The sequence below is a fragment of the Patella vulgata genome, chromosome 1 (genome assembly GCF_932274485.2).
Source record: "Patella vulgata chromosome 1, xgPatVulg1.2, whole genome shotgun sequence".
Classification (NCBI taxonomy): Eukaryota; Metazoa; Mollusca; class Gastropoda; family Patellidae; genus Patella; species Patella vulgata.
The window spans coordinates 77,517,354-77,535,186 of NC_065879.2; the positions used below are offsets into that span (position 1 = coordinate 77,517,354).

The 17,833-nt window shown below is 33.2% G+C and overlaps 1 protein-coding gene across 5 annotated transcripts in view; it reads left to right on the top strand.

Annotated features, from left to right (window-relative positions):
• LOC126810708 (WASH complex subunit 2) overlaps positions 1 to 17,833 on the top strand; it is a 50,671-nt gene that overhangs the window by 12,420 nt on the left and 20,418 nt on the right. For 4 of the 5 annotated variants that reach the window (XM_050535912.2, XM_050535920.2, XM_050535936.2 and 1 more), the window contains 6 exons: positions 1,410 to 1,574; positions 2,618 to 2,772; positions 3,094 to 3,186; positions 4,104 to 4,306; positions 16,842 to 16,920; positions 17,418 to 17,600. In XM_050535912.2, coding sequence (XP_050391869.2) covers positions 1,410 to 1,574; positions 2,618 to 2,772; positions 3,094 to 3,186; positions 4,104 to 4,306; positions 16,842 to 16,920; positions 17,418 to 17,600 — 878 coding nt within the window. Of the gene's footprint in view, positions 1 to 1,409; positions 1,575 to 2,617; positions 2,773 to 3,093; positions 3,187 to 4,103; positions 4,307 to 8,006; positions 8,107 to 16,841; positions 16,921 to 17,417; positions 17,601 to 17,833 lie in introns of those variants that run through there. The other variant, XM_050535946.2, reaches the window with a different exon arrangement.

Consider the following 17,833-nt stretch of genomic DNA (forward strand, 5'->3'; position numbering starts at 1 on the left):
AGACTGGAATAACCAGATGCTAAAATTTCTATAGGGTTGAGACACATGCCTTATTTCGCTGGACATAACTGATTTGAAATTAAGTGTCAAAACGGAAACAATTGAATGTAAATCAGTTTATATACAATCATCTTACATTATTATATGCGTTGCGACCCATTTGGGTCAATTTCTAGGTCCCAAATATATTTCAATACAGATGAAATTGCATTAGTTTTAACCGACATCAAATTATCATGGATACTAAATAAGTTGAAAAACTATTAAAATACATTTTCCTCAAGCAATGGCCCAAGAAATCCCTCTGTGGCCATTGCTGGATTGACTTCTGATACTTGAGGGTTTTTGGAGGGAGTGTGTCTATTCTTCCCGTTCAATCAAATCTATCCTAAGTACAGCAACATGACAGACCTTCGTTTAATCTGGGGGCTTACCGAAAACTTTGGACAGTAATTTAAGGTAGCCTATTAAAACGTTGAAAGCGTTATTCGTCTCCACGCAGTATTGTTTACATTGTAGCCATTTGATAGCAATTAGTTTTTCTGCAATATTCTGCTATGCACTTGTTTACATTGTAGCCATTTGATAGCAATTAGTTTTTCTGCAATATTCTGCTATGCACTTGTTAATTGGATGTAATAAATCTTATGAGTCATGACGTAACGATATGTAAACATATATGGAGCTCTGGTTAAACCTGAATGATATTGTTACGCAGTTAGTGATTGGCTGTTAATCAGGCTATTGACCAGTCATAATTTGGAACAGAAATTTGCTTTCGTTAAAACAGTGTTCTAATCAAACAAAACACTGTGAGGAGTATGTTAAAATAAGGTCTACCATATTCCAAGGTACTGATTTATTCATTCATATTTTTACAGATTACATTTGTTTACTACAATTCAAAGTGAAAATAATATGCAATAAGTACATATATTTGAAAAAATTTGACTGAGTGAAAATGTCCCAATTTTCTCTTGTTTTATTCCTATAGTTGCTGATCTTTTTTGTTGAATTTTGATATTTAAGTCTTTTAAAAAATCAGTATGAATATTAGACTCAATGCGAGACTGACTTGATTTGCCACTTCCAGGAACAGTAGAAGCTCTTCCAGAAGACTCTTCCAGACATGTGAACAGCAGAAACATATACGTCAATGTTAACTACAGTTGCTATATTCCGCCATTATTTCTTCAGTCGCTTCTAGGTCCAGTCTGGAAGAGATGGAATGCCTTCTGAAGGTGGAAGTGTCCAAATCAAGTACGAGGTAGAGATCTGCCGGTAGAGGAAGGAGACAAATCACATAACATTTATGGTCATGCAACAAGGAAATCATCAGTTATAGTTACACCCCTTGCTCTCCTCTTCATTAACTTTTGATTAATTGAATTACTCTTGCTCCATTTCAGGAGGTGATGATGATCTGTTTGGAGCATCAGTTAAAATTACAGATGACCCCCCTCCTCAAATAACTAAACCAGTCAAAAAATCTGGCGGAGGCGGGCTATTTGACGATGACGACGATGAAGACCTCTTTTCCGCCATTTCATCTAAACCCACGTCTGCTAAAACAGGTATGATGTACTTCAGCATTTATCACTTTCATCAGTCATCTTTAGAGTATTTTATAAATAGATTATCAAATTACTTATATAATAAGTGTTAGAGAAAGACAGCCATGCATAACGATTAACTAAAAACCCAGAAGGCAAACATCCAGACAAAAAGAACCCACGCATATTATTAGCCATTAAATACAGATGTGACGGCATCCTTTGATATTGTCTTACCATTATTTGAAATAATGGTACAGGCAACGTGCCAACCATACATTATTTATACTAGATAAAATATTGAAATATATGTGCAAGATTGTGTCTGTATTTTAAGTTGTTTAATGGTCTCAAAATAGATATTGCATAATATATTGATACATTAAACATACATTATGCAAGAGCTAAATCTGCCAATTGCCGGTCTTTCTTTAGGCCTGAAATGTTATCTAAATTATTAATTAGACATTAATTAACTTATCCAGACCATAATCAACTCTCGATGTCATCGCTAGCCGCCAATATTTACTGGATTATAATCAGATCTGCTGCTCAATGCTAATTCATGATTAAATAAAAAAATGGATTATCGAGACTATGTTTTTTATCGTACCGACTTTAGTAATGATGATCGAGGCTAGGTCCAAAATTAAATCGCTAAATTTTCGGTTCAGAGTGGATCAATTTGACTGAAATTTTCAGCAAATTGCCTTTACCTTAATCTTTTTTTAACTATTATAGTGAGAACTGCCAGCTATTTTATCTAATCTCCCATAATGTATGTTTAATATCTCAGCTAGTAAATTACCCATAAAGCAGGTCAAAATGTGATAATATTTATCTATCTAAGTTAGACAAATATAGTAATAATTGTGCCATGAAAGTCTGGGAGAATTATGCATCATTCTTATGAAATAAAAAAAAATTTGTCCCTAAAAATATTGGTTGGTTGAACTAAAGTTCCAGAATATAATCTTGAATTTAAATCGCATGTAGAACTATTTCATCTTTTAATTAACAACATAGTTATATTTGTCATCTTCACAAATCCTTTTTTTCCACAGAAACTGTTGGTAAAATTGCCAGTAAACCCAAGTCATCATTGTTTCTGGATGATGATGATGATGAAGGAGATCTGTTCTCTAATGTGGCATCCCCACCTGCTCCTATACCAGTAGTTGATGAACCAAAAACAACCAATAAAAAGCCAGAGAAAAAGGTATGTTCATAAGAAATAATTTCCCTCTGCAAAATAGTCCTTCATTTTATAAGTCCTGGATCGATTTTGGTGCATTTTCAGATTTCTGGAAACTATCAGCTTTTCAAATTAGTACATTTTTCTATCTCTTTAAATTTGAACATTAGTTGATTTCTTTGATTTAATATTAGTAAATATTTCATAGGATACAAAAAAAACCCTATCAAATTCCATTAGTTGTAAATGACGTTGAATAGTGCAGACTAAAACTAAGAAAAAATATTCATTATTTGTGTAAGAGCAGTATTTACAATTGTTTTCATTTTTTTATCTATATAAAAGATACCAGCTGGTGGTGTATCTATGTTTGGGCCTGGACCAAATCCTCTTGCAGCAGCCTTAAAGAAAAGACTTGATCCAAAATCTGATGACGAGGTATAATATTGTTTCAAGTTAAATCTTAACTCCATTAATTACTTCCCTTGTTTTGGGCTTTGCATTTATACTATTTTGCTTTATTACTACAATTTGAATAGATCTATATCATAAAGTTGCTAAAATTTTGCAGCAATTTGATTTGTCACTTTTAAATCCAAATGAATCGAAGTTGGGAGATTATATATCTTAGATAACTTGGTTTCGATTTCTTCATTAAATGCTGGCGAAATATAGCCCGGATGGAGCTGACGTGCCATAAAACCACATTTCATTTCATTTCATTTCTTCATTAAATGTTAAATAATCAAATTTCATTATATTTTAGCAAGGATTAAGCTACGAAAAAATGAGATAATAAAGAGGTTCCACAACTTAACATTTACACTTAGCAGGTGGCGACACAAATTAGGTCTACAGGCCTACATCATGGATAGATTGTTGAAGATGAGATTACTAAAGCATGCATGTTTTGTCTCAGCCTCTTCTTAATTTGTCTACATGAAGGAGAAGTTCTTCTCTGTGGATTTAGTTCATGAAACCCACAATTCAAACAAAATTTACGGACACAGTTTTTATGACGTGCGCTTCACATCATACATCACAAAAACTGATGACATTTTACGGTCTGAATGTAAGTGTAAAGTTGCAAAACCTCTCTAATCTCTGCCAAATGCAAATGGCAGTCAGTGACTTAAAATTTTTACTGTATTAAAGGCCCTTAAATTATCCGAATTCTGTGTTTTAAGAAACTGTTTAATTTGCCATGAAGTTTATAGGGCAAGGCACTTGTATTTACACATTTATTATAAAAAAAACAGGGCTTGTTAATACAATAAAACCTGTTTTGCACATTCATCACTTCCAGCACTCCATCACATTATCAAGAATAATTATATTTATTAATTTTTATCCAGAATGATGATTGGTCGGAGGAAGAAAAGCCTCGCAGCAACAGCAACCAATCAAAAGGCTCATCTTCTGGAAGTCTGCCACCATCAAAAAGTGTTGATAGTTTAAGAAAAAGTGAGCGAAGTGGTTCTAAGTCTAGTAATACTGGTAGCCTATTTGATGATGACATAGATGATGAACTATTCTCTACAAAACCCAAGACAGATATGTAAGTTCATTTTTGGATGTCAGTTTATTTGCTTGGCATTGTCGATCTGTCACTCCCGATTTTGTTCCCGAACCATATCTCATAAACCAGTCAATATATCTTTATGAAACTTTAAGTACACACTTCAACCTTCTATAGTTATCTGGGGAGTGGATGGCCGAATCGTTATCATAAGGTCTGTCATTGAGTCAACTGGCGTGGTTTCGATTCCCCGAAAAGCATATATTAAATTATATTAAAAAAACATTCAAATTATTCAAATAATCAATTCAAACTTAAGCTAATAAGTTTACATTGGTTTCAATTGATTCTTATGCTTAACTACATTATAACAATTATGTTGTGTTCTGTAATACTGTAATAGTTACAATATACTCTTTTACAGAGTGTGGGGTGAGGGGTGGTAATGGTCTAATGCATGTACTTTAGATCATAAGGTCTTTCATTGAGTCAAGTGGCATGGTTTTGATTCCAGCTTGTACGTGACAAGAAAAAAGGTCATCTTCTCCATCCTTGTGGGTTTTCTCCTGGTACTCCGATTTCCACCCACTGATAAAAAAAAATTATTGATATAAATTTTAACATTTGTTAGTCCCGAAATGACCTAGTTTGTGTTGAGTGGATGTTAAACCTCAATTCACTCATTCTTCTTTGCCTTGTACCTTTATTTAGCCATATGCTTATTCTGTAATAGTTACAATGTACTCTTTGTACTTTGTAAAGCGTGACATATATGTATTCATAATGGCATGTTAAACATATTTTTGAATGTAATTATAGAATAGTCTTGATGTATCTAAGATATGTTATTTTTGGCAACAATTTTATTTGTCCTGGTATTTTGAATACCAATTCATGAATATCTTTAATAGTTTATTCATTCATATAAATTTAGAACAATGTTTTGGAGAATTTTATTTTGGGCCTATTTAAAGGAGGCATGTTGGTAACTCAATATCATCTACAGTCTTTGACATTGCAAAAACGATTTACTGGTCAATTTAAATCAACATTGGCGTTGTTATCTTACAGTGAAAAGATGGTCTTCTGATATCCAATATTTAACACAAAATGAAAATTTTAAAATTGGCACACAAATGCCTTTGAGCCCCAGTTGTATGAAGCGACTTGATGAACGAGGCTAAACATATCCCATGCAGGAGAATACTACTAGTGTAGACTGGAATAACCATCAGTTTGTGTACATTCATATTACATTTATATGCACTGTGACCCATTTGTGTCCATTTTACAGTAGGTGCCAAAGAATAGCAATTTAGCTCCTTTTAAGCTTATAAGTTATATATTTCATAAGAAATATATAATTTTTTCGTTGTCTTTTTCTGCAAATCTTATATCTCAGGATCACATATTATGATTATTCTGAAAAGAATGGGTGGTGGCTTAGACTCTTAGAGCTATTTTTTAAATGTTTTTCGAATTCAAAATCAACTCAAAGGTTTAATAACTTGTAGTTGTACCATGGACTTTATAATATAAGATCCTTCGTTGTACACATTGATGTTGGCAATTGGAATTCAGCGTAAATGTCACTATCCAGACAAAATTTCCCTTGTAGCAAACTGTATGATGTATGCCCATATTCATTTGCCAGTTTGATGCTGAAAAGTAGTACATTAAACCTTCATTTCATGGTTGGTGCGGATGATTAGAATGTTAAACCCTGTTTCATTGTGACTATTAATTGAATAGCTAGTCTGGCCACTTAAACTAGATATCAACAAGAGAACATATTGATACCAGATGTAGGTATTTATTGTATCTATAACATGTAGACTGTTATTACATAATCACTATAAGAATACACTCTTTACTATTATTACATTCTCTCTGCTTCTATTCACATTTTAAAGAGGCAAGGTGGGGTCTAGCTGGTGACCATGTTGTCTGTAGTTGTATGCAGGCATTTTAGATCATAAGGTCCGTCATGATTTTGGTCTCAAACTTGTATCACTTCTAATGGCCCCAGCATGCTATCGATAATATTGAAATAAAAATAGATACCTTATGTGTAAGTCCTGAAATATATATATACTACAGGTCACAATTTTTATCCGATTTTGACGAAACTTGAAATATAGGTCTATAGACACTATAGTTGACATGTTTCAGACCATAACATCATGGATTATCTGATTGTACGAAAATCACGTTTTAAGCTTGGCACAATTTCCGTCTGATTTTAGCTTGTGGTTGCTCTAAAAAACGTTTGAATATCACCATTACACCTTAATGATGGTTGAGTTCGAATTTTGTGAAAATCAGACCAAAACTGACGGACAAAATGGCCGCCCTTGTGCGCAAATTACTGTAAAAATATGGTATCACAATTTTGTTCTGATTTTGCTGAAACCTTATTTGAGTTTATAACCTAAAGATCTTGATTCCTTTCGATATTCGAGCATATCGGATTGTAACTTCCTGAATTATGGCCGTTGATTTTACAATTTTAAAATTGTGTTCTAGCTTGTGGTCGCTCTATAGGTCACAATTTTTGTCCTATTTAAAAAAAATGTTTAAATATATCACCATTGCTCCCTAATGATGGTTGAGTTTGAATTTTTAAACCATAACTTTCTGGATTATGGCCCCAGATTGTACGAAAAATCGCTTTTGTTTTTAGCTTGATTTCTATCCATCTCTTACAAAATGTGAATGTATCTAGCCTGGCAACTACGGGTCAAACGGCCCGTCAGTCTTCATCTGGAAATGGAGACTGGTATCCCAGGCTGTATTATACGGTGTCTGGATAAAACCAGACTTTTATTTTATAAAAATAAAGTGTAGGTGAAATTTACCTTTCGTTATCAAGTACAGCATGTGGGTCATGCACTGTAAAGACCTCTAAAGGAATGGCAGTAGATTATCAGGTCATCCAATTAAAAAATTTGACACAATATCTTAAAAGGGTTACGTGTCGGGATAAGCGGTTTTGACGTTCACATCCAAACAACTCAATATTTTGAGCTGAAATTTTTAGAGAAGGTAAATACGCTATTCCTCTATAGTTTGGCGCTTACATTTCATACGTTCTTAGACTTTTATTTCTGAGACTCCGTAAGAATTGGGATGGTCCCTTTAAACCCCATTTCTCTTTTATATAGTGTCAATTTGTTCTTGTTTGTACAAATCATGTCACATGATTAATCAGTCTGTTTGATGTAAAATATAACCAAGGAAAAAATATTAAGGTTATTTTCTATAATGAACTTGAGATTTTCTTAAAATTAATTATTAACTTTGTACCTGAATTTTAAAATATTTCATTTACTAATCAGTATTTGTACGAATTTGGACATACGCACAATTATGACCTTCATTTTGTAGCAAGAACTTTTAGGGAGGAGTAAATCCGGAAATTAAAAACAATATTTTTCACTGGGTTTTTGTTCAGTATTTGTTTAAAAATGATAAGCAACATATCTAAAACAGAATCTTGTTTAATTGTAACAACTTCTGGTTAGTTTAAATATTAACAGTGTTATGAATGAATTGATGTCTGCTTTGGCCTAAAGTAAATAAATTCTCTACAGAGGCAATCTATCTTAAATAACCCAGAAATAACCATGTATCAAATAACAGTAGCAACAATGATTTAACCTTAAGTGGCCTAAAATGAGCTTGCCAATTCCACAAGGTGCTTTGAGTAGCAGACAGAATCTTTCATCCTTAAGTATCTAAAAATAGTAACTCTGCAAGAAATGGCAGAACAAAATGGCAGCTTCTTGGATTAAGTCAAAGTTTGCTAAGAAAGAAAAAGTTCCACCTCCTGTTAAAAGGTAAAGTTTGAAGACATTTCTGTTCATATTGTGATTTGCTGAATGAATATTTGGAGAGAAAATGGATTAAATGGGCACTAAATTAGAACAGATAATTTGATCAAAATTGTTTATCAATATTTTGTCAAACTTTATTTTTCTTGGGTTTACTGGTAAATGGTTTAGAAAATGGCATTTGTTGATTTTCGTGTAAAGTAGTTCTCTATTTAATGATTTTTAGTAGACATATTTCTCGCATTCATAATGATTTTTACTGAATTTGATATGATTTATTTAAAAATATATCTTCATATTTAAACTACATATATATATCTTCATTTATATGGGATATTCACATACAAGGTTGCATTAATAATTACTTTTACTAAATTTGATGTAAGGTGGCATTGATTTGAATAATATTACCTTTCAGTAAAGAATCACACATGTCCTGATCAGTAATATTAATTATCAGTTTATTGCACAAATATCAATTAATTGTCAAGGCAGATATATCTAGAAAATATAGTAAAAATATATCAAATTAGGACTATATATAGTATTAAAAAAATTTATTGTCGAAACATACATGCTATTATATATTGAAAAAATATTTGAATAGATATACATGTATTATTGAACTCAGTACGTATATGATATGTGATAAAGAAAAAATACAGATTTCATGAACCATAATAATAGTAATAATAATAGTAATAATAATAGTAATAATAATAATGATTTAGTATGGAAGTTACAATAATAATAATAATAATAATAGTTTAATGAAAGTTACAACAAACATTTCATATTGTGATGCATAACAATATCTAACTAAATATCTTACAAGACGTGTGTGGTACATATTAATGTTGATGTAATCTATACGAGGACCGGTAACAGTTAAAACTCTTCAAATTACTTACTAATCTAGGGTATTAATTAGTTAATATAGTTTGAATGTTGCATTGTTTTGAGAAGAAAATCTCCCAAATGTAAAACTGAAATTTGTGTTATTTTCAAGAAATGGACAATGTTGTTGTATGTTAGTGGTAAATATAAATGAAGTATGGAAAGTCTATTTACTGGTAGGTTCAACTGAGTTTGTTTATATAATAAACACTGTAACTCGAGCAGACTATATTTTCATCTTTGGCTCATTGATAAAATGCTTTAATAATTACTCTAGGATTAAAGTACATGTAGCATGCTGTCTTTGTTTATTTCAATTTAATCTTGTTATACTCAATTGATAATGATTTAACTTTAATAAGTGCAAATTTAAAAAAATAAATTCTCTGTTCCTTTGTTTATTTCTTCCTAATTATTGATTTTTTTTCCCTACCCAAACATTTTGATAAAAATCAAATAGAGACAATTTTCAAGATTAATGTTTTACCCCCCCCACACACACACACCCCTCCCTCTCTCTCTCTCTCTCTCTCTACATGAAAGTCCAAGTGTTGTTGCTTCATATTGTAAGTATCTACAAGAAAGAGCATCAAGGTTGCTTGTTGTTAGATAATTTCTTTAAATTATTCTGAATCCTCTTGTTCAATACAATATTTTTACATTCAATACAAGATTTACATTTACATTATGAAGGTACATGTAGAGTTCTTTTTGATTCTAGGCTAGTTGAGATAGCATTTCATTGGCATAATATCATTGTTTCAAATCTTTTGAATATAAAACAAAAAAATTAAAACCTTTTAACAAACTGACAAAATGTTATTAAATACCAGTTACAAAATTAAGTTTATTTATTAGCAGAGAGCCAATAGTTGCCAAGTGTTACCCAGACTATGGCCCACATATGACAACATCTGGCTGGATATGGGTCACATCCAGGTAGACGTTGCCACATCTGGGCCATAGTAGGGCCGAAGCTGAGTGGCTGTCTGGGTTGTTCTCTAACACAAATAGGGAGCTGTGATGGCTTAGTGATTAAAATGCTGGCTCTCTAAACAGGAGGGGGGTTGGATGGCTGAATGGTAAGCATGTGCGCGCTGTATCATAAAGCCTGTCAATGAGTCAACTGGCGTGGTTTCGAATCCCTGGTTGTACATGACAAGGAGTAGGGTCGCCTGTCCAACCTCGTGGCTTTTCTCCGGGTCCTCCAGTTTCCTCCCACTGCTAAAGACCCCTACGCACAAGCGAATTATTGAAATAAAATTAAACCATATGTTAGTCCTGAAAGGACCTAGTTTGTGTCGAGTGGATGTTAAACCCCATTTCTCTCTTTCTCTCTCTAAACAAGGGATCTTGAGTTTGATCCTGGTAAGGACCAAGAAAGTTTCTCGGCATCTTCCGGCGTGGTTTTCCTTTGAAGTGTTGCTTGTCGAAGTGCCTGACAAGGAACAGTGTCAATCAGTCAGATGGCACGAAAAGCTGCGTGAAAACCCTTGGCATTTGGAATTCTGAAAAGACGAGGTCATAGCATCACAGTTTGAGCGACATTTTGCTCATATGGTATATGCTCGTCTTCATTAGCCCACACACACAACGCAAAAAATGTAGGACGGTAAACTCCATTTTATTTAATTTCTATTTTGACATAAAAAATGGGTTTATATTTCCATAGATAAGCCCTATTATCAAACATAACCATTAAAAGTATATACTAATAATCAACAGTGATCAGATGATAGGCTAATCTAAGTTGCTGATACTAAAATATCAGATAATATAACAATGATAAAATTATCAGGTAAAAGATGTCTTACTTTGCTAACAGGTTGAGGTAACCATTAGCTAGTCATATTACAATATGGCATTTATATCAGACTTGGTCAGGTATCATTTATTTCATGGCACTTCTTTTCTTGTAATAATTTGAGGGGCAATAAACTAGATCATTATCTTACCAGACAGAATTGTGTACTCTTTAATGTATAGACTATTGTTATTATGCAATTAAGCACTTCCTGGTTTATTAAACAGAAACTGTCATGAAGACTTGATTGGTGGGTATGATAAAGAATGTCAGAATAACTATATACTTTTAGATAGATAAAAATTGTATTGTGAAATTTTAATTTTTAGATTCTATGTCAAGATATTTATTCTGACCTAGAAAATTGAATTATAGACTGAATATGATTTTGTTAAGCTCACAAAGAATAAGAAAAATCCATACTGTTCAAGAGAGCCACAGCGGTTCAGTAAGTAAAACATTGGCTAGCTAACTTGGAGATTCTGTTTTTGTTCCGTGTTGGACGAGAGATTTCATCAGGACTTTACGGTGTGGTTCCCCCTTGTCTGTATTGCAGGAAGGAGGGCCTAGCAAAGGACAATGTATAGTCATTTGGATGGAATAAAACGAGACCCTGTGTACACATTGGTTGAGTGGCATGTCAAAGGATCCTTGGCAGTTGGAATTAGATATAAGAATAGAGTGCAATGCCGCTGTCCGGACATAATTTCCCTTATAGCATACTGTATAGCATGTCCATCTTCTTCAGCCTAGTCAAAAACAACATTCTCTGTTCATGTAAGATCACAGTGTATTCTGAAATCACTTCACATATTACTAAGTGATCAGGTAATACCTTGACTGAGTTCAATATAGAGATTAGCCGGTTGATTTATTGGATATAAACCTTTGAATAATAGCGCCTAACAGGCAGCTGTGTTTAATTGTCTTTAATTGTGTTTAATTATGTTCTCCTGATTTTGATTGTTTCTGTGTGTTTGAAGTAAATGTTTGTGATATGTGCTTAGAAACACTTCATGTGTAATGAAGCGCTATATAAATCGAACAATAATAATAATAATAATGGCTGCACTCGTAATTGTGGCACTTTAGGGCAATAAAGAATGGTTTTCATATTATGGTTACATAAAATAACGTCTTATGCCACGATCTTGTTTTTCTCAATATCGTTAACCTTAGCCTGAAGGATATTTCATTTATACAATGCACATATGGAGTTTAAAATTACATCTTGATTTAAATTTTTGTTTTAAATGTTTAAATTGCCATCTAAAGAAAACTTTGCAATATTTATTTTTCTTAAAAGAAAAATGTTTAAAGGAGCTAAATCGCTAACATTTGGGACCTAGAAATTCACAAAAGTGGGTCGCAACGCATATAATACTGTAATATGAATGTATATAAACTGATTTACATTTAATGGTTTCCGTTTTTACTCCAATTTCAAATCAGTTATGTTCGGCGAAATAAGTCAGCAATCTCAATCGAGTGCAAATTTCTAGCGTCTAGTTATTCTAGTCTACATAACTCCATTTGATTTGGTGCAATGTGTCTAGCCTCGTCCCTCGAGTCTCTCAATACAACTGGGGCTGAAGCGCATTATGATATCAGAGGCTCATCTTTTCCCGGTAAGTTTACATCATCAATGTTGATTTAAATTGACCAATAATTCGTGTTTTCGATGTCGAAGATTTTGGAGGATTTTGAGTTACGGACTTAGGTCCTTTAATGGTAGTCTGGTTTAGTGCTCATTGAATTATTTATTTATTCCAAATGATAAATGGCCTTGATCAAGCTTGGGGCAGCTATATAATTATTGCAAATATCTCAAATACTTTTCTGTTAAAAAAATAAGCATTGAGTTGAAGAAATACAAAGGACTTGTTTAAAAAATATGTTACACCCAGGTCACGACCTTCATTTCCAGATTTAAAGTGATTTTTCTGTGTCCCATCACATTACCGGTCCACATTAAACAGCCAAAATAAACCAGATGCTTCATTTAATAGATAAGTTTTAGAAGTTAAAATATATGTACTGTTTTACTTTAGACGTCTTTCAATCTGATTACAGATTAAGCAACCTATGTCCCCAAAAATCTTTGGCGAATGTAGAGGGTGGGGTGGTCGAGGTGTGTAACAGATTAAGCAACCTATGTCCCCAAAAATCCTTGGTGAATGTAGGGGGTGGGGTGGTCGAGGGGTATAACTTTCTCTTGAACCTTTTGGATTTTAATTGGGTTTTCTTGTTTCTCCCATTGGCAAAGATCCCTTCGTACAAGCAATTTGTTGAAATAAGACTGGATTGTGTGTTAGCCCCAAAATTGTTATCATGTAGACGCTAAACTCTCTCACATTTATGCTTCCACAAAATAATTGGTAAAAATTGTTTCCATGGCCACATATAACCATATACTATAATGTTTGTGTGTCTCTCTCTGCCTGGATCCAACCATTACCAAATTTTTGGTGGGTTGAATGTCTTGGCAGGAAGCATGTATGATGAGTTTGACTATTTTGTTCCAATGATCCAAGTATATACATACTACAGGAAGTTATTAAACAGATTGGCTATTATCATATCTACATGTAGATCTTGTTTCTAATGTGAAATGTTGGGTCATATTATCAACAGGGGAGTTAGTTTCTGTATATAATCATGTTTAATGTCTATCACTGAAATAGCCATCTGGCTGTTGATATATAGGGTTGTACATGGATCATATTACATCTATCTTAAAGACCAACATGTTGGAATCTTAACCGATAGATACATTATTTCAGGTGGTGCTTGATTGACTTTTAATTCTTGTTCTTGGTCAGTTATTTGTTTAAATCTTAAGACTTAATGTAGGAAATGGTAAACAGAATCCATTTAAGCTAATGTGGTTAGCTGTAGCTATTGGGGGTAGGGGTGTGTGGTTATACCCATGACAGTCCATCTGATTAAAACATTGATCCTATTTCGTTTCGTTTTTTATAGTTCAAAATTTTGTTTTACTTGTCTTTACTACACTAGGAGACCATCAAAAGCATAAAAAATGAAACGAAATATAGATCTGTATTTTAATCAGATTGCCACGACTGTTGGTCCTTCTATTTATAGTCTTTCTCTCTCATTCTCTCCACCCCTCTTTTACATGGCCATTTTTATATGCACACATCGAAATATTGGTCTGGGGTCCACAATTGCTTGTGGACGCCCCAGAGACCAAAGATAATATCTGGTAGACTTTATATTTATACACAGTAACAGTGTTTAAAGTCATGAAACAAAGAGGCTTATTGATTTTCAGCAATTTCTGATAATTACTGCCAGAGTTATAGCCCTTGATATTAAGTATTTTGTATACAAAACGTTAGTATAGGGTAGAACTAGAAGCCAATGGGCTGTTACTTGTAATCAGATTTTAGCATGTTGTAAATTTTTTCATTACTGACAACAAAAAAAATATGTGACAATCTGAAAACCCTTGTTGACTGTTTTCATTACTGATAAAAGAAAAAAATATGTGACAAACTGACAACCCTTGTTGACTGCTCGGATGACTGTGGGCATATGTTTTGTTGCCTGGCAACCAATCTTTGCTGATTTTTTAATCTAGGATAGGAGAAAGGTGTTTGAATTTATAATTTCTGTCCGGTTTGTATTTTTCGCAGAAGAGTTGAGAGGTTTGTTATCTTGAAATGTACGGTCGATAGTTAATGTTTACTAGTCTGTGCTACTTGACCAGAGTTATGGCCTTGCTCAATATGTAAAATTTGTGAATGCTCTAGCAAAAAAAGTTATTTGATATACTTGAAATATATGTGCATTGTTCAGATTAGTGAAACAATGAATTCTGCGGAATCTTGTGAATACTCTCGCAACAAAGGTTATCTGATCGGCTTAAAATAAATTTACATTGTTCGGATTAGTGAAACAATAAATTCTGTCGAATTTCAACACTGTCCATTTATTACTTCTTGAATTATTGCTCTTGCTCAATTATAGATTCTTTTAAATGCTTGAAAACATCATCATATTTATTTTTAAGTTATATTATTTCTAACAAATAAGTATCAAATAAGTATCTGATTATTACTTCTAGAATTACTGCCCTTTATAAGGTCGTAGAATCTTGCCAATGTTCCAATTTCAAAAATTTTGCTTAATATTTACCAAAAGACAATCTTTATGGACTGCTGAAATAATTTTATCAGGTGTGCGGCAAAAATTTTTTTTTGCATGGTAGCAAGTCAAGTTTCTTACAACTTAACCGTGGCGAATTATAATCTGTTTCAATGAGGAATGTGAATTTGGATAAAATGCACATATTTTATGGTTTAGCCTTAAAGTGAAAATTTACTCATGTTGGAGTTACTGTGTGTAATATTTCAACAACATTTTAGTGGAATGTTGGTTTTGTAGTACCTAATGCAAATCTTGCTTGTTAAAACCTCTACACCGATCAATGGACCAGTGTTTATCCAATGTTTTCTGGATAAATATAAACATCCAATATTTTCTGAATAAACATAACCCAATTAAAAAAAAAAGCTCAACAGCTCAGTAAATAACTTAAGTGCATTTGCACTTTCTTTCTACCTTTTTGTGGTTGCTGCATATTCGTAGTACTCCCCAGAGTTAAGGTAAAATTCAGATTCAGGATATAAAATTAAACGAACGATGCATAATCTGCATAATATACACTCAGTTTGATTTTTTAACATTGAATTATGAAAACAATCAAAATACCAATACTAGATGATATCCTGGCTTGGATGCAATCTGATTTAAAATAGACCCATCAATAGTGGCTTCGCCTGTCCAACCTCGTGGGTTTTCTCCGGGTCCTCTGGTTTCTCCCACTGCTAAAAACCCTACGCACAAGCATATTATTGAAATAAAATTGAACCATATGTTAGTCCCGAAATGACCTAGTTTGTGTCGAGTGGACTCTCTCTCTCTCTCTCTCTCTCTTTCACACACAGAGTTGGCTGCAGGCTTATAGGCTTATTACATGGCGAGCAGCATAGATTGATGAAATTTCAATTTAACGTACATATATCTTTGTTAACACCGAATGGAATAGTTTGCAAGTGATTCCTAAATTTGGACATTAAGTGGGTTAACTTAAAAGCAACATCTAAATAAAAAAAAAATGTGATAACCCATTTTCTGTACAATTGAATTTATTGAATTTTTTTGGTTTTATCATAATATTTTGTTTTTTGTTGTACAATTTTATGCCTAAATTGATGTACTGGCAATCTGTTTAATCAAAATGCGTAGCAGACGACTTACTGCTGTTATAAACATTCTTCAGATGCTGTAGTTCTATTAGACTGTATGGCTTGTAAACAAATGATTCTACTATAATAAATAACTTCTCCCTATAGGTCATAGTTCAAATACATACATATCATGTACAATGTAACATGGTGCTATATATGTGTAGAAATAAAGTAGGGTTGTTTTTATCTACATTTTCCAGTCACCAGGTGTAAAACAAGTAAAGGATTGGCTATTAAAGCCTGAGTGCATCATTTGTGTTTTTGGGAAATATTATGTTTTCCATGGCTTAATCCATGCTAGAATCATCTTCAAAAGAAGGCTTGATCTCACTTTAACTCTGTACATCTTATCAAGCCCTTCACGTAATACCCTGCATATTTCGGCACTTATTTCAATTGGGTACTGACCCAGCTGGGGAGCCTATCAGATTCCTCGATCATTGCGTAAACCAAATCTTGCGCTTTTCAGCAAAAATGTCTACCTGTGATAATCGAGTAGCCCTGTCCCTAGAAATACATTTATCTCTGGTAAATTAATTTTAAAATTGATTAGAATTAAAGGGCAACTGAAGTGTACAAAACCAACAGTTCCCTATCTCTATAAATTACTGATACTTCACTTTTCAGGAACACTGCACAACAAAATATAGATAGTGCGCATAAAACACTATCTAGACTATAAAGACCGGATATAAATGAGGTTAGGAAATTCTGACTGAAAGTATGCAAATTGATTTAAATTAAATGTTTGTTTATAATTTCAGTAAACCAAAAGTACCATCAGCTTTGTTTGATGATGATTTATTCAAAGATGATAAAAAGTCAGACACGAAATCAGAAAAGGTATGTTTTTTTTTTATCCCACCAATTGACCAAACCATATTTTATTTTACTTGTACCAAGACAAGAAGGTGTGGTCTTTGGTATTAAAGTTATATTCCCTCACGTATAATTAGATTATCTATTCAACCATAGGTATGGGGGTAGGGTGTGCCTGGTGGTCTAGAGTGTCGAGTTTCGGGTCCTAGCTGGCCAGTCACCTCTGGCTTGTCGTCATTGTGTGAGCGTATGTTGCTTGGAAAAAGGGGCGCCTTTACTCCGCGTATGCCTCCCACAGGAAAGACCCCTGAGCATGCACTAAGAATATTGAAATAAGACAACATTAATAGAAAAAGAAGAAGAAACCATAGGTGTACAGAACTATTTTATTTAGGAAGTGGGTAGGGGCACAGTTTCGGTTGCCCACATTTTTTCAAACAAATAAATTTTTCAGTTTTTGCATTTTATCAATTTGAAAAATCTTTTATTGGAACAATTTTTGTAACTTGGTTTGATTTTAGAAAGAAGACAAAAAGCCAGCCGCTAAAAAAGATAGTTTATTTGACGAGGATGGAGGAGATGACCTGTTTGGGTCAATTTCAAAACCAAAAGAAACGGAAAAGAAGAAACCAGTTGGAGGAGTCTCCTTATTTGGTGGTGCTGACATTTTGAAGAAAAAGGAACCAATTGCAGAAGTCAAAAAGGTACTGTAATCAAAATGTACAATAATGTGCTGTGTACAGTTTAGTATCTGGTAGGTCCAATAAGTACGTACTTGTTTTGTATAGGCAAAAAAAACAGCATACAATTATTTTTGTGAACTTCTGAGAATTTGTAATTAATATTGCTCCGATTCAGTATAGAAATGCGAAAGTTTAAGCTACAATATGCCAGAAAAATGATAAATATAGACTTAAACATACATTATGCAAGAGCT